Here is a 17,629-nt window from a genome sequence, read left to right on the forward strand (position 1 = left end):
TTGAGATCATATGCATCCAAGCTTTTTTAACACGCATTTTCTCTTTTAAGTGCAAAAATTTGCAATTCCTTATGTTGCCAAGCCCCTCCTACCCTTCTCTCTCAGGACCCCTCAAGTTGGACACATTTTCATCCCGACATACACAAAGCTGTATAATTTGCCTCTTTCAAGAACTCTTTGCCATACCCAAAAGTGAGACCTTTCCTCTTGCACCTGTACACCCTGATGATATCTAAGGTCTATGTGACTTGCTGTAAAGATCAGCTATTTTTTTTTGTTTCTGATCTTTGTGTATACAGGGCTGAGCAGCCAGATTCTGATCCATGGTGACAGCTCTCAGCCACTACAAAACAAATAATACAGTAAATAAAAAGTCATGTAATCCCAACTATTTTGAAGAACTTTCCCCTAAGCCAACCTCTCCCTGAAGGCTGCACAGACTGTCATTTCCCCCCCTCTTCAGTTTGACCACTCAATCACATTTACCTTTTTCGTTTTGGGGTACTTTACTGCAGCTCGATTTGTCTGAGATCCTGCAGCCAGGACAGCAGTTGGGTCAGATCCTGTCAACTGTCTGCCTTCTCCTGGACCTTCCACATTGCTGACATCTGTTGCGGTTACCAAGCTGGCAGTGCTTCCTTCCTCTGGGACAGCCTGTGCGAGTTCAGCTTGCTGGGAACTGGCTTGTTTCTGCCTTCTCAGTCTTTGGGCTGAACTTGTCCGGTATCGAGAGAAGCGACTTTTTGGTCGGGGCCTGGAGGGTTTTGCTGGAGCTGGCTTAGTAAGTGTTTTTTCGGCGACAGCATCCTACAATATAAACTGTCATTAGTATGAGGACCTCTAAGAGTATTCCTTTTCTCTGCATACAGGATTAATGATTGAGATTTGTTTATCTGAATCATAAAATCTGATTGGACTCTGTTTGTATGGGCTCATAAGATGGCTTTGAGGACCCTCCTAAAACACTGGCGCATTGTTTTGTCTGCTGTGTTTTTAAAGGTGTCGACCAGAATGCTCATCTTAAGGAAAAAAGCAGCAGTATATGAAACTTGCTGCTTGTCTCAAGGTAACTGCTCTTACCCCTGGTGTGAGCGGACACATATCATTCCAGGCCCTGCCATACACGTGCATTCAAAGTACAGCAGGCCAAAAAAACCAAAGAGCAAAAGAATTACTCAACCACTGCAGTTGTGCATCCAACTTAAGTTCACAACAGCATGGAAGAGGCCCACTTGGTGAAGGAACTGGGCTTGTTCAGTCCAGAGAAGGATCAGGGGGACCTAATGGCAGTCGTCCTGCATTCAGACTGAAGCCACCAAGGAGATGCAGTGATGCATCAGTGTATATACCAGATACAAGGCAAAATTTTCTCACCATGAGAACAGTTAGGAATTGGACGGGGTTCCCCAGAGGGGTTGTGCAATCTCCATCCCTGGAGCTATTCAAGAGCAGACTGGGTAGAACCCCAGCCAACCTGGTCTGACCTCAGAGGTGACCCAGCCTGCTGCAGAACAGATCAGAGACCCCACGAAGCTCCTCTCAACCTGAACGATCTTACGATCGGACATGCTGCATGTGAGCTGGGTACAAGCTATTAAACAGGCCTATCTTCGTCTTACCACTACTTGTGAAGACCGCCGTGTGTTCACCCCAGTACTGCTGTTACTGTTCGACACATTGGGAGCAGCGGCACTCAGTGCTGAACTTCCATCTTCAACTTCAGGAGTTTCTGTTTTTACTTCCTCCGACTCAGGAGCTTCAGAATTGATGCTGGTTTCAGCATCGGTGCTGTTACGGTCTGATGGTTGCTCTCGTCTCCTCTTTCTCTTTTCTAAGTTTTCAAACATATGCATGATGGCTTCTACCTTTCTGTCTTCCCGGGACTAGAACACAAAAGTAAATTGAAGTCAGCACTGCAAATTACACACATAAAGAGGAGGAGGCAGGAACAGATATGGGATGCAGCACAGGAAGGAGACAAACTTGCGAAATAGCAATGGCAAGAGCCAAAAAGAGGACAGAGAGAAGCGGTTCTTTTCAGATATTTGCATTTTTCAACATGGCAAATTTCCCAGAACAACAACAACAGTCATGTGTTCATAGAGTAACTACAAGAACGAGACTTTATCCTTAAATAGGGCCACTTAGATACTACTGAGTTATATTTATAGAACAGCCACAAGGAAATGCATAATTCTGAAGAACTAAAAACCGTAAGAAAGAATAAATAGAGTGAAGAGACGATGTGGAAACAAACAGAGCTACTTGCCAATGACCAAACATTAGAAGCAAACAGAAGCCAGAGGCAACAAAAGTGAATCAGTAATTTGCAGCAACTACAACACGTCACACAGGCTGACTAAAATGACCCAGATTCATTCCTTCCCTGATGGTAGGAGATCACCTAGCTCAAAAAAAACCCCTCTTGTCTAAGCAGCTTACATAGTGGATAAGACAAACAGAACATGAGAGAATAGAGAGGCAAAACAAAGGTATTTTGCAAGGTAAACAGAAAGCACAGGAAATCTTAACACCTGGCTGTGTCAGAAATAATTGGTAATTATGCATGTAAAAGGCCCAGTACAATAATGCTGCAGTGACTGGCAAGAACCAGGCTGAACCAAGTGAATTGTAAGAAGTGGGGTCAAGCGCCTTCTGAGCCTTGTCATGAAGGAGAAAGTATCTGGAAGCACCCAGCAGTGCTCAATCACAGCAGCCTGGCCTTTACAGTTTTCTGTTCAAAAATATTTAATACAGACAAAAAAAAAAAAAAAAAGAGACCGGGAGAACTACAGATATATGTATTTACCTGGTGCCATGTATAGAAAACTGAATCCCATTAAAGGAGATTAACTGGTGCGTGTACAGGAACAGGGCTTACAGGTTCATGGGGAACTAACACTTCACTAAGTCTTCTTGAACCGTACTGTCCCAGAAAGAGATCAGCAGCCCTGCATTGAAAGGAAATCTTCCCTCCGAGCCTGAGGCCAGCCCGATGGGTGACTGCTCTTAGTCAAATTTCAGCAGAAACTGACTTTTACCTTGCCTGTTCTAAAGAAATCCATGAGATAATCCAGGGATGTCTCAGCTGGATAGCCCTCAGCTCCGCAATTTGCCGCACTGTCTTAACACTTAAAGCATTTGCAAGAAATTTGCACATGGAAGATCCATATCACCAATTAGAGGAAGACGGGTGATTAAGCTCCAATACCTGTGTTGGTTGGTAGGATGGGAGCACTTTTTTTTCTTCCTTGGGTTTTTGGTCAGACATTTTTAGGCTTTTTGGGTGTTTGTTTTGTTTGTTTAGTTTGGTTTTGTTTTTTAAATTTATTTGGGGGGTGTGTGTTTTTGTTTTATTTTATTATTAAGTAGAACCAGACCAGCTCCATCCACATGCATAAAACACTCTAACCCAGGAAGCAATAGCTGGTGCCGTAAGAAGCACAAGGAAGAAAACCCACAGCTCTGCTCAGTACAGAAAGTGACTGAGAAGGGACTGTGCTATCAAACATCCCAGAGCACTAAGAAATATTTTAATCAAGACGACTGATTAAGACAACAACGATTTGGGAGCAGAAGGGGATTTCCTAATAAAGGACATACCAAATTCTGTTGACTTGTTGCCAGTAGTGCTGTCAGTGATCTACCCCCTCACTAACTTTTGCTACTTGATCCAAACTTTTTCCACATGGCAACAGGTTTATGAACCCATAGATGGAAAAGATACCTATTCACAAACCCAACCCAGCAAAATGGGTTAAGTTTTAACAAAAATCTGCTTCATGCTGTGATCTAGTTGAAGATGTTCCTGCACATTGCTTGGGGGTTGAACTAGGTGACCTTTAAAGGTCCCTTTCGACCCAAACTATTCTATGATTCGATATGGCTCCATAAATTGTACTGGCAACAAGGAAGGGGAGCAGGAACTCTTTTGAATCTGGTGCTGATTGTCTTGTTAATGGTGTGGTTTAGACTACAGAACAGCCCTGAAAGTAACAGTTAAATCTTTCAACTAGCTAACAAATCTGTCCTACACCTTCTAATCTGCAGTACCTGAACACAAATCCTGTGATGTGGAGTCAATCTGGGTGGTTTTTTGGTTTACTGAAGACCACTGACAGTTGGAATTTGTGTTGAAACAAGCAAAATAATCAACTGGACCTGTTGGAATGAAGCAAGCCCTAAGGGGGATGATACCCAGAGACTGAGAAAGGTACTTGCCCGTCGGCCGTGGACCAAGGCTCCCTGCTCATCTACAGGTTCCTCTTTCTCCCCTTCTTGTTTCTCCTCCTTCTCTACCACCTGAAAGAGAAGCCCAGACTTAGTATGTCTAACAATATTTGGTACTGTTTTAAAGTTATCAAGATTCCTATGTTACTCTAAGGTGCTAAAGGTTTAAAAAAGGCCTCCCGCAGTTACTGTTCTGAAGATCCCAGTGCTGTATTGGATCAGATTCTACACCATGGAACAATAAAAATATTGACAACAAAGTCTCAGGGGTTTTACCTCATTGTCACTGACTGCTGGAGGTCCCTCAGGAACTTCCTCTGTTTGTTGACTGCTGTTCTCATCCGATGCAATGCCCTGCTGTTCCATCTCTAGCTCCTTTCGACGGGCTTTTCGCCGGCGTGTTTCTGCCCCAATCAGTGTGCCTAAAACAGGTGGAGGTAGGTGTTCTGCAGCATTTGGGCTACGTTTCTGCACAGGGCAATTCCGGTTCCCCTTGTGACATGCACAGTCCACTTTATAGTTGCTGCTCCAAAACACAAACATAATTCGTGTCACTCTTCATTTCTCAACCCTCGTACAGAGACATTCAATGCATCTCCTACTAAACATCTCACCACGTGCCAAAGCAAGGACAGCAGGCTACCTTATGGCCTCTATTGGAGAATATGCCAGCAGAACTGGACAGAATAGCCGGAAAATGCATTTCAGTAGAAAACGGAGCAAAATGTAGAATGCGAGGAAAGGGCTGGAGGAAGATGTCCAGTCCAGGAGGGCAGTGGAGAGCTCCTGGGTGAGGTGAAGGACTCACCAGATGTTGTACTCATAGTCAAAGGCGATGGTAACCTCTGTGTCCTTGGCAATGGTGGCAACAGCATAGATACACAGGTGGATCATCCCATCAGCAATCACATGACGAACCTTGTTAAACAAAGTAAAGAGAAACTAACATCTCCACAAGTTGCACTCGTTACTTCCAAGAGGGAAGCCTTCTCCTGCAAAGTAGCTCTTATCTATTCCATGAATAATTATCCCAAATTTGCCACAGGGCAAAGCTTGCTTCATTCCTCTTGTCTCCTGTGCTTTTCCACTTACTACCACCTGCTTGCCCTATCATTCTGCAGCCAAAGGAAAGCCATAAAATAAATCTTCCCTTCCAAAGAAAAACCTCACATTCCCAAACATTCTCATCTTCCAAGCACAAACCATTAAGCAAGCAAGACATGCAGAGAATTTACTGCCTCTGCTGCATCTATGTTTGAATACTCATAAAAAGGGAATGCACTAAGCCTGTGTAAAACACGAAAAACATTGCGACTACGGTGATGGTGAAGAGAGAATTTACCTCTGCGTTTGGAGTGCAGGAACGCCTGATGAACCTGGCATCGTTACCAAAGGTGCGGGCATCAACGCACATTTCAACGCCATTGAACTTGGAGTAGAACAGCACAAAGGGATATGGCCTGGAGAAGTAACAGAATGTCTCAATCCCAAATTATCCAATTCCCACGGCACTTAGAACAGGTATCCCTGACTCCATGGGAAGCAGCGCTTCCACCAGTGCTATCACTCTGGACACTTATGCATTTCTGTCATCACAGTTTAAAAGATCTAATGCAGAGGGTTTTAGCCCATAAGCAGAGCATCGAGCTGAGGTTGGATATTTGATTTCACGTTTCAACGGCCGGCACAGCTGACAGGGGCCCTGTCAATGTGCGTTATCCCAAAGAGACACAAGTCCCTCAGCGCTGTGATGCTCTCATACTAATCACTTCATAGTACTCTTACTTTTTGAAGAAATGCCCATTGACCTCGAATTGCTGTCGTAACATAACCTTCCCTCGATACTCAATTATAAGGGTATCAAGTGCCAAGTCTCTTGCTGCCCTCAGGATCTTCCGGTGCTTCTGAACCCGAGTCACCCTTCCCAGCTGCAGCTGTAACAAAAACCAGAGCAAAATATGAGGATTTAAACCAAATGCCTCTAACTCATGAAGAACATTCTACCTACATGAAAAGTACTCTAATAGCAACACACAAACTCTGCGAGGTGATTATACTGTTTATTCTGTAACAGTTTAATAATGACCAATGACCTTGACAGTATTTATCAAAAGCAAAAAGTATTTTTTCCTTTCCTTCAAGAGGGAGTCTTACAAATCTATCAGACCAAGTATTTTGGTTTTGCAGCTAGGAGGCACAACCAGACCTGTCAGTTGCTGCTAACAGGGAACTGCTCTGCAATTATGGGCACTTACACAGACAGAATAACTCAAATCCTCCCTAAATTGTGGGTTATCACACATTCAGAGGAAAAAGCACAAGCTCTTCCCTCTACAGAGGATGATATGTTCTAGCTAACAGGCCAAAGATTTAAGCCGGCCATTTCCGACTCCATCCAGAAACTTCTCTTCATCTGCCCGCTCAACTAGCACTGTGGATTGTTTCCTTTCAACATGAAGAAGTACATTTTTAACTAAGTAATGACAGTTTGCTGTATCTTTTTTATGTTGAAGTCTACAGCTGTATTACAATGGATTTTCACAACTATGTGTCTTGACAGTATGAAACCACAACATTCTTTAAGCACAGACTTCCAAACAAAACACATTCTGCAGACTAATGGAAGCGATGTTATAAGCACTAGGGCATAGGAAGGACTTCTTCAATAAAAACAAAGAACTTTTCTTGCTTAACAGATTGAACCTCTCTGCAAGTAAAAATGCTGTGAAGATGGTTGTCTGCCCCACCAGGAGAGCTGTGCCTGCTCTTCCCTGCTCATAAGGAGCCGGTTTTGATACTTCTCCAGAGTGAACTGAGGCATAAGTGTTCTTACTTCAGTTATAATCACAGTCATCTATCTAAATTAGAAGTAAAACACAAGATTTCGTTAAAAGCAAGATCCCAACTTTTCCTGATAAAACCCTCTTTTTAGAAACAGCTACGCAGCAGTTTGCTCAAATGGGTAAAAATCACAGTACTTTAAGAAGGGGCTTGGTCTGGACAATGACAGAACGTGTAACATTCTGACCTTGTGAAAATGAAGTTAATGCAGCACTCAGCACTGGGAACCAAAGGAAATTCTCCGCACTGATCACAGGTAAGTATTAAACCATAAACCTTTTTTTTGGTAGCAATCTTTACATGCTCTGAATTAAACCTCTTTGGGAAGGACATGACACTCATTGCTTTCATATCTTGAATCAGCCAGTGAAGTCAGATCTACTTGTTGACTTCTCTCGTTCAGGTCCAGAATAAAGATAGCTTTATAAAAACACTAATTTGAAACCTATGCAGATGGGAGTAATGCAGGAACCTACACAGATGGGAGTCTTGCTATTTCAGATCTCCTCTCAGAGGTACATGCAATGCTACTTTTATCATGTCTACAGGGTATATATCTCTTTGTCATACTGCTGTATCTGCTGGCAACTGGAAAAAACTTGCATGTGTGTATCGGAGACTCTAAAAACCTTGCAAGACATCGTTTGTCTCTTCGTATCTCAGGTCCTGATGGGAGCTCACAGAGGATTCCCAAACTCAACTGAACTAGCATAGAAGAAACACGTTATTCCCAGACTAAGAAGCCACACTGCTGGCCTTGATTTCTGATCAACAAATCCATGACGCAAGTGAACTGCAGGGTAAGATTGTGTACATTGCCGAGAGCAGCAGGAGCTTTCTGCTACTAATATATTTTAAAATCATTGGATACACTTTGTACTATCCAGCTGTGGTAACAGAGATGGAATAAATGGGATTAGATTTGTTGGTGTGTGACAGGAGATAAGGAGAAAGTATCTGAAATCAGTAGATAAATTAGGACTGAGACATAAGCGTGTCTCTAGATGAATAATATTGTTTCTATGCTCCCACTTGTTTGCTGTTATAATCAATTTCTCATCAAAGCTGGCCCTACACAGGAAGGCTGGACCAGATGACCTTCAGTGGTTCCTCTCTACCTAAATTATGCTACTCCATGAAATTCTCTTAGTATCTTTCAGAGATGTTAGTGTCTGGTGGCCTTCGCTCTCCCCTTCGGCCCATGACTTGTATTATTGTTCACCTGGTGAAGAGCTTGGGGAACATGGGTGGGCTGAGGTGGGTGATGGGAGAAGACAATCCACAAAGGAATCAGAAGCTCTGCATCTGTGACAACGAGCCAACAAGTTGGGTAAAATGGGAATGATCTCTCAGCTTTTCTGGCAAGACCTTAGTTCAGCTTGTTTTCCTTTTCTGATTTTAGAAATATGAAGAGGATTAGCTGCTATGCTTTCACACGTGAAAAGAAAAAATGATTTATTCTTGTCCTAGGCCAGGGATTGCTGACTGCTAATCAGACAGAACCGTTCTGATATGTTTGCAGAGCAACATCTGCATAATACTCAGTGGCTTTATTTTATAAAGGTCTTTTCACTCTGCACTTCAGAATGTGAAATCAATCAGGGGGCTGAGCTCAAGTCAGCAATTATCAGAGGTGACAAAGGGCAAATACTGACGCTGGGTTTGGTTTGGTAACAGCAGGCAGAGAAGTGATTCCCAGCTTTCAGTTTGTCAAGCATCTGGCAGTAGCCTGTACTAAGATGACTTCCAATGCTATTTTATTCAGTTGTTTTTATTATTTACTAGCTTCATATTTTCACAAGTTTCCCTCTGCATCATTAGGACAGTTGAAAAGGGGTTTATCTGAAATATTTAAATGATCAAAATCCCATATCCTGCATGGATAACTCCTTAATCCATCTTTCCTTACTCCTCCTGGCTTGGGGAAGCTGTTAGGTCACACTTTTGTCTTTCCTTTTCAATTTTATTTTTTATTTTTAAAAAAGTATACAGAGATGACACTTGCACTGTTGCTTACCCAAGTCAAACAACTCTCTCCATTGTGACAGCATGCAGGGCGTATAAAACATTTTCGCTCTTTTCTACTCTCCACAGCGTTTTCATGGCCAAACAGAGCACTTCTGACACCCACCTTGTACACACAGCTCTCATCTGCATGTTGACACAACCTTCCTAATTTTTCTTCTACCTCAAAGTACCTATTTTCTCATCTCCGAGAAAAGCTAATTTTACGTCCAGCCATGATACCTATTTAGGAGACAAGTGACGCAAACCAAGAAGCCTTCTCAGTTTGTCTAATAAAGAGGAGACAAATGAGTAGAATGACAATATAAAGCACAGGATGAGGGAGCACACACTCCACACCTGGGCAGGAAAACCTCCTCGCAACACTCCACACCCACCTGCTGAGCAAAATCAAGGACAGGAGGGGTGACCAGCACAGCCTGGGACGGCCACCTGGTCCTTCCTCAGTATCCAAAAGGAACTAGAACGCCATAAAGTCCCTTTATACTTTCCCAGCATGTGGAATGATGGGTACCTACCTACAGCTTGTTTAGAACAACTGCAGCTCACTATGAGGCTTTGCAACTTTCTATATTTTTGTTTCTTTAGGGTATATCGCATTTGGAGTCTTCTGAGTTGGAATGCTGGCCACTTATCCCTGTGGGAAAACCTATGTCTGTACAGGGAAGGGAGAGGGCAAGAAAGCATGACAAAAACAAGCACATTTATGCACGGTATCTTTTATAATCATCTGTTTTGCTGTACTCTATGAAGTTCATAAAAAGAAACATGTCTTATTACTTATTTCAGAACTTTTCCTTATTTGAAGGAGACAGAAAAGTTTACCTTTGGACCCAGAACATATTAAGGTTACTAGAGAAGCAGAACTTTTTCTTCCCTGTATTTCCTCAGCTGCTCTCTTTAGGAAAGCCACTCACCTAGCCAACCCCCACAGAAGTCTTATTATTGCAGAATTAGAGGCAAGAGTGGAAGGAAGTTGGGTTCAAAGTCCTCTTTCTGCACTCTCCCTTACTGGCAATATCTGTGCTCTGTCTGATGTACTTCACCTACATGAAAGCAGAAGGAAAAGGTGGGAGGGATCAGGTGAACTTCACAGAGCAGTGAGTCAACTGATACAAACAAGAATGATTCAAGCACAAACACAGACCTGATATTCAGGTTTCTGACTCTGCTCCCCTTCTACAGAAGAGGTGCCCCACATCTGGTTTGGAGTCCATCCTTCTCAGTTGCACCTACCTCTGTTCTCCTGGACAAGGAAGCCCTATAAAGCCTGAACTAAGTGGGAATGCTGCTCTCTGTTCAATAAAGCATGGACCCGACGAAACACCATCTGAGAAGAGTACCGCGGAGGACATACACCACACAAACACATCCTTTTTCCGTTTCTCCTTGTCTACATGCACTCCATAAAGCTAGTAAGACACCAATTATTGCACATCTTGGCACAGAGACGTTAGGGAGAGACAATTCCCTAAGATCAGCTGTAGTTGTGAAGTATTTGAAAGTTACCAAAGTCCAAATAGTCATACAAAATATTGAAATAATGTAGAAAGATTTTTTAAGATTTTTTTTTCCATTTCTGGAAAGCCAGAAATGTCCTGTCTCCAGCAAGTGATAGATCTGGTTTTGCCTCAAGCTGTTCAATTTAAGGTAAAACACCTGTGAACCGTATCACACAACTGCACAAAATATCCCCAGCTTAGCAACACTGATTTGGCTGAATGTGGTTTTGAATCTATCCTGGTACTGGCATCTCTTCTGTTCCCTTTTATATCAAATCTACGCCTATTGGCCTGATATTACATGACCAGCTATGATATTGCTCCCTCGTGCCCACACCTGATGTCTAGAAACCAAAGGACCAGTCTCCGTACCCCACTTCTGTCCCAATGGTTCTTACCTGCATCTGGGACCCGATGACGGTATTATTGCAGGCCAGCTCTGTTTTGTTGATCGTGTCTAGCATCATAGTTTTGCCCACACAGTCTTTGTTAGAGTTTAGATGACGCTCCAACAAGTTCTGGACATCAGCACTGTACTGGTTCGTAAAGGCTTCTTCGTACTGATCCGTCCAGAGTCGTATTCGGTTCTCCCACCCTTCGGCTGTGTTTTCATCCAAGGCGTGTGCTTCAGAAGGGGAATTCTGCACCAAACAGCAAAGGGTGAGCAGCTAGCACACAATGAGGACAAAACTATCCACAGTTCTCTGAGCGTATGAATATGCTGCAAAAAAGGCAAATCTGTTCCAAGCTAAGAAAACGTCATTTATGAGGACACTGTTTTCAGAACTCGCATCCACCGTAACATTGCACAACAGCGACACTTAGGAATTTATGGAGAACTCTGTGCAGCACTAAGACCTCTTGAGAGCTGGCACTTGGCACTGTTACACACAAGAAAATTAAGCTAGCACATGGCCAGAAAAAGCTTTTTAAAGTCCCTTTGGAAAAATAATTACGTAGATCAAAAATCCAAATGCACACAACACACGAAGGCAAAGAAATCTCATGTAGGCTTGTCCCACAGTCAACCTACTCATGCCCAACATAATGCTAGAAGGTGCTGATGGCATCTCAATCTTCACAGTGATTAATCCCAAAACAATGCTGAACCCTTTAGCTAAATGGTCACCAAGGTTTCACAAAACTGAATGTAAGGCATAAGCTACTACCCAGAAGGCTAAAACTGCACGTCCTAAGCAGTGTAAAGAAATAAGGGCAAAAGCAGATTGCCCATTTATACCACCTTGTAAGGCAGGGAAAAGAGAAAACGGGTAGGAAAAACAAAACATTAAACATAATTCTTTACTTGGCAACAGTTGAAGTAATTCAACAAACAATACTCCAGAGATCAGTCACTTAACTGACTTCATAAGGGACTGACACTGAGGTATTAGTGACAAGGACCACTGGAGAACCATCTTTCTTTTCATCATATCTATATCAAAAGCATTAAGAGTTTCCATGTATTTTTACCCTTTCAGAGCACTTTCACACTAAGGAGACAGGTGTGTACAGACAGACACACCACAGGGGCTGTCCCGTTTCCTCTGAGCCACCTGTGAGAAGCCACTGTCAGCTACAGCACCAGGGGCAGATGGAACTGAGTGAACCTTAAGGCACCTCTTATGTTTCTAGGAGAACATTTAGCTCTAAGTGCAAATCTATTTTTTCTTTTTTCTTTTTTTTTTTTTTTTGTCAAATAAGCTTTCTATCAGATAGCCACACCTACCAGTATTGCAGAAGGTCACAGATAAACTTACCATGTCATCCATCCCTAGTAAGAGGATGTGGAAAGAAACAAAGCGACACTGCAAGGGACTCCTGACATTAAAGCTGTGCACTACTTTGATGGCCAAGCTTCAAATAACTTCGATGCAATCAAATGATAACTGACCTCACAGAAGAGTGGCCACAACCAGTTCTACATCCCTTATATCAAACACCCTACTCCCAGGTGTCATGAATCAGTCAGATCTCCTGGAACTGAAAGACTTTACCTTACAGAAAGTTATTGGAAGCAAAAGCAAGGTTCGAGGGGCAATTCCCTTCTGAATAGGCCTGCTTGTGGTGCAGGGCAAGGCTTGAGATTACTCTGAGGTTGGTACCACATTCACAAATTCCCCAGGCAAACCAAGACAGGCACAAAATACAGGGAGAAAAACCCACCACCACCACCGAACGTTCCCGGTTCTACTCACCTTCATCCTCAGAGACTTCCGGGAACCCTCTCGAAAAGCCTATGCCCCAAACAAGGAGAAAAAACAAAACAGAACACAAAGTATTATATATTTTTTCAGAATTGGTGTCCCAGAACCACACCAGATATTACTCCAACAAACCAACCCATAATGAAAGATGGCAAGAATTACAGGAAGACCTACACAAGCAGCAATGGACTTGTACAAAAAGACTCTGCAATGCAAATCCAGTGGAAACTGCTGAAAAGCTTGATGGTCAGGATTTCTGAACTAAAAAGCCTCGCCTCGTACTTAGTAAAAATCTCAAGATCAAAACTATCCTAACTAACCCCACTTGCTTTGACAGAAAAAAGGGCCAGCAACGGAATCAAGCTGGTTCACAACAACAAAAACCCCACAAAACCCCTGAAGACCTCACTTGGCTCCTGCTCCCAGTCTTTCATTTAATCAGTCAGTGCCTACTAGATCTTCAAGGGAAATCTAACCTGGGGAAAACCACGGTAAAGCCAGCAGATGATGGGGAAGAACCAGCTGCTCACAGACTTGCATTCCAATATAAGCAATCCAAAATTACTTCAGTCCCCGAACACAAACAAGACGGTAAAGTCACCCCTCAACAAACGCTTATCACTACCTACATAGTTTTCCATACTATCTTTGTCCCTGAAGTACAGTACCAAGCAGCTCTGCAGCTCAGATTCCTTAACACAGCCTGGTAATAAATGCCATGCTCCCTTCATCTTTCATTCCATTCACAAACAGCCCCTTTGCCACAAAACACAGAGACTCTAAAAGCTATTTCCCCACATCCTAACAGAGCAGAAGGGAAAATATGTAATTGAATCCAAGCTCTGAGCATGAATGGACAGTGTTGAGAAATAAGGGTGGAGTTCCAGCAAGGTAATTTTTAAACCAACAGCCACGTACTCTAGCAGGTCACAAATACAAGGCGTCACATTATTACACCAGAAAGAGCAACTCCTGACAGGACAAAAGTTTCTTGTCTGCTGCCAGCTTGTCAGCCTGCTCTCAACAATACTCCACACAGCATTTGGTAGGAACCGCAGCAACCTTGTCTCACTCCACATACCTTGATCTTTTTGGCCTTTGGAGCAGTGCGAGCTTTTTCTGTACTTCTCTTCCTCTTCTTAGGTTTGCTTCTACGGACGCGGTTGACGGTCAGCGTGATGCTTGTAGGGGTGTGCTGCGTAGCTGTGTACAGCACCGTAGAGGGAGAAAGTTCTTCATCCCAGCTCTCGGTTGCACTGCTCTCCCCACCTGTAGAGAGGTGTGCTTCGTTAGCAACATCTTTATTCATCGAAGAGAGAACAGCTTACCCTTATGTCTATTTTCATCAAGACGACTTGATGACCCTGCATAGCTCTTTCCTGAGGAAACGACACCTTCCCAGTTTTCCCACCCAGCTGGGAACAGGTCTCCCAAACCTCTGATATCTCACAGAACGGCACTGATGAACATTTCCCTTTTCTGTTCAAAAGATAGTCTAGTCTGATTTTCCCAAGAGCTAAGGTGAGGCAGAAGGAGAGGACAAAATTCCAGTTGTTGGGAGTAAAGAACATTAGCAGAAACTGACCACAGTGAGATGATTACAGCAGCCAACAGACAAAGGTCTTGTAGAAAGAAAGCAAAAGTCACTGCTATCAGAATCACACCCTCAAGCTCACCTGACACGTTGTCCTGCTTCCGACGGCGGAGCCTTATCACCTTCCCCCTGCTCATTCCTCTGCCAAAGGAGAATGCACAATTGAAGCTGGTTTGTAGGAGTAAAGTCACTTGAAATTCAACAGGATGTCACAAGATGCGTGCCCTCAGTGGGGCCCAGGATGATAAGAACATCAATTTAACAGCCTCATCTCCACTCCTGGTGCCACCAACACTTGTCAGGCTGACAACGCAAAGGAGGAGGGTCAATACTAGGTAAAGTACCGCAAAGAACGCTCCAGTTAGCAAAATGAAGTCCATCCCACAGCCCAAACGTGACACGGTTTGGTATGAGAAGTCAACACGAGGAGCAGTCCAGATCTGCACTGCACCAAAGCTTACCTGCACTTGTCACACTTGAGGAGGAAACCATCTTGGGAGACACTGCAGTGGCACCAGGCGGGAATGGATTCTCCTTCTGAGGAGCTCTCACTGTCCCCGGAGTTCTCCTCATCAGGCGAATGCAGGCCGTTCAGTTCTGCACGAGGTATAATGGTCTGGACAGGAGGCGGTGTTAGAGGAGGAGGGGCTCCATAATTATGATCCTGAAAACGAGTATTTGCAGTACTACTTTTAAGGTGAAATTATTATGCCTAGAAACTGAAGCCCCAAATCCACAATTCCCAGGTTATTGCTTAACAACTGGTATAAAACAGCACTCTGAATCCCTCAATCTACCAAGAAAACAAAGCGATAGCTCTGAAAGATGTGAATGGTTTTCTTCTGCACCAATGCATTAAATTCAAAACCTATGAAAACAACTAGGAGATTTCAACATTAACTGCTGTACTGCTAATAATGTGAGATGACATCAGGGGCCAAACGCTGGAACCAGTTGCCCAGAGACATCGTGGGGTTTCTGTCTGCTGAGATATTCAAAACCCAACCTGATGTGGTCTTGGGCAACCTGCTCAAGCGGAGTTGGCTTGAGCAAGGGGGCTGGATTACGTGACCTCCAAAGGTCCCCTCCAACCTCAATAATTCTTAAATGTTCTGTTCATCCCCTAGTTTCAAGCCATGTTCCCGCTCTTCCTGACTGTTCCTTGTTTCGCATAGTTATAAGTTACCAGTATGAAAATCTGCACAGTTGAAACAATATAAATAGTGGACAATAAACCAAATGGGGCGTAAAGTTGCCACCAGGAAAATATTATATATTCATATATATATTCACACTTCATTCCATTAAAAATCTATCACCTAGAACACTAATAAAGCTCGCTACAGAGTATGCAAGACTTCACAAACAATAAACACACACATGCAAAGTGTATGGTAGAACTCAGCTGTAACTCAGTGTTCCCTAATAAATAAGCCAAAACTCCTACAGCTTAACAGGCAAAGAACTACGGAACAAGGAGAAAATAATAAAGTAGACAGTAAAGAGCTGATTCACTGCAGAGAGAGTACTCACTGCGTAAGGCAGCCCGCGATAGCTGTGTTTCTGGGTGGCCCCATAGCCGTGGCTGGAGTACACATTCTTCTCACTGACAGCTGGACTAGCTTCCACAGACTCAGGGCTGCAGAAAGGGCCAGAAGTAAAACCCATCAATATAACATCATTTTTTAATTATTTTTTTTTTTTTTTAGTGCCAGTATTTCACTGCTCTTTTCTATTCGACACATGAGCTCAAAATGAAGAAACTTCATGAAATCGAGGTGTTATTATGCGCTTCACCAGGCATCATGTGTGCAGAAGTTGTGCAGGATGAACCTGCTTTCAACAGCGGGAAGCAACTGAGCAAGGGCCACCCTGGATAACTCATTAAACTGGGTCTCAATCTGGGAAGTTACAAAGGTAATTAGCATGTAAGAAGCTCAGTTTCCTTATAGTTGAGGAAGTCGGGTCTAGTTCAGCATTCATGCCTGAACTCAGCCAGCCTGATCTCAAAGCCACCGAACAGAACTACCTCTGCAACCATTTATTTCCAACAGCAGCGAAGCAACTTTCCTGCATCTGTGCTTGTTTCTCTCTCCCTCACACAACCGAGTCCAATGACCTGTGATAAAGCCTGCATGAAACCTGTAGCTATCCTGACAACAATGACCAGGAGCTGGAGATTCCCTCTTACGAAGAGGCAACAAAAATTTGTGACCTGGACAGTAAGCGGCCACAGACAAATGAGATTCACCCTGCGCTTTCTATGCAGCAACACGGTGTGTGCAGTGTGCTGAACAGGGAATTCACTGCTGAGGTACAATGCGCTTTTCCACCACACGGTGGTGAAAAAAAGCAGCTAAAAATGAAAGGTATATCCCTTAACAGAAAGCTGCAGAAACTCTACTCAGAGAAGGGAGAGCTGCAGTTCAATGCAGGGAATATTAGATAATGAGGCTACAGGCAGAATAGCAGCCAGGAAACACAGTCTGTTAGAAACAGAAGATACAAGTCAGCTAACGTCTGCACAGATCAGAGGTAGGGCCCCTATCAGAATACGGCAGAATGTTACTGAATCGTGTCTGCAGATGAAATTTTCTTCAAAATTATAGCAAGCAAGAAATAAAAACACAGGAAAGGAGAACTTTACCTTGGATCTCTGCTGCTGTGGTGAGATCTCGCAGGATTCTCAGTGGATCCTACACTGTCAGCACGAATCGGGCAGTAATCGAAGGCTGTTGGACACGGTCACGCGTGGGGCTGTGTTAAGGCACCACCCAAGAACACTAACCCCTCTGCCCTTTGGACTTGCCATTAGCTCTCAAATCTCTCCTGCACTGAAGTTTGCCCCGCCCTGGCACTAAACCTGATATATTCTCCAATGCACTAAAACCTTCTGAGCTTCTGGCTGATTCTGAAGTAAGGTGGATCTACCTTTGCAACGTAAAGGAGGAATAATTTATTGTACAAAGAACTGCAGAACATGGAAAACCTTGAACTACACAAACCACACTTCTGTAGCTCAGGATTTAGGCGCATCACATGATTAATTCAGTTCATTTTCAATGTAACTACAACCAGTTAAATAGTCAAAAGCAGGAGATACAAGTGGCGATATGTCTCAGAGGATACACTACTTATAAAAGGACACCATGTAGAGCTTGCCACATAACCCAGCCTTCCTGGATCTTTGCAACAGTCCTTTAGGCCTTCCAGATTGGTACGGAGTCAAA

At 43.4% G+C, this 17,629-nt stretch overlaps 1 protein-coding gene across 7 annotated transcripts in view; it reads right to left on the bottom strand.

The window, feature by feature from the left end:
* SETD5 (SET domain containing 5) overlaps positions 1-17,629 on the bottom strand; it is a 64,082-nt gene that overhangs the window by 18,273 nt on the left and 28,180 nt on the right. For 3 of the 7 annotated variants that reach the window (XM_065074627.1, XM_065074631.1, XM_065074634.1), the window contains 13 exons: positions 15,933-16,038; positions 14,861-15,063; positions 14,482-14,540; positions 13,887-14,074; positions 12,797-12,835; positions 10,997-11,239; positions 6,016-6,164; positions 5,573-5,690; positions 5,039-5,148; positions 4,507-4,756; positions 4,222-4,302; positions 1,620-1,883; positions 487-807 (listed from right to left, as the gene is read on the bottom strand). In XM_065074627.1, the coding sequence (XP_064930699.1) occupies positions 487-807; positions 1,620-1,883; positions 4,222-4,302; positions 4,507-4,756; positions 5,039-5,148; positions 5,573-5,690; positions 6,016-6,164; positions 10,997-11,239; positions 12,797-12,835; positions 13,887-14,074; positions 14,482-14,540; positions 14,861-15,063; positions 15,933-16,038 (2,131 nt within the window). Of the gene's footprint in view, positions 1-486; positions 808-1,619; positions 1,884-4,221; positions 4,303-4,506; positions 4,757-5,038; positions 5,149-5,572; positions 5,691-6,015; positions 6,165-10,996; positions 11,240-12,796; positions 12,836-13,886; positions 14,075-14,481; positions 14,541-14,860; positions 15,064-15,932; positions 16,039-17,046; positions 17,115-17,629 lie in introns of those variants that run through there. The other 4 variants (XM_065074633.1, XM_065074628.1, XM_065074630.1 and 1 more) reach the window with 4 other exon arrangements.

Source organism: Columba livia, chromosome 10, assembly GCF_036013475.1.
Source record: "Columba livia isolate bColLiv1 breed racing homer chromosome 10, bColLiv1.pat.W.v2, whole genome shotgun sequence".
Classification (NCBI taxonomy): domain Eukaryota; kingdom Metazoa; phylum Chordata; class Aves; order Columbiformes; family Columbidae; genus Columba; species Columba livia.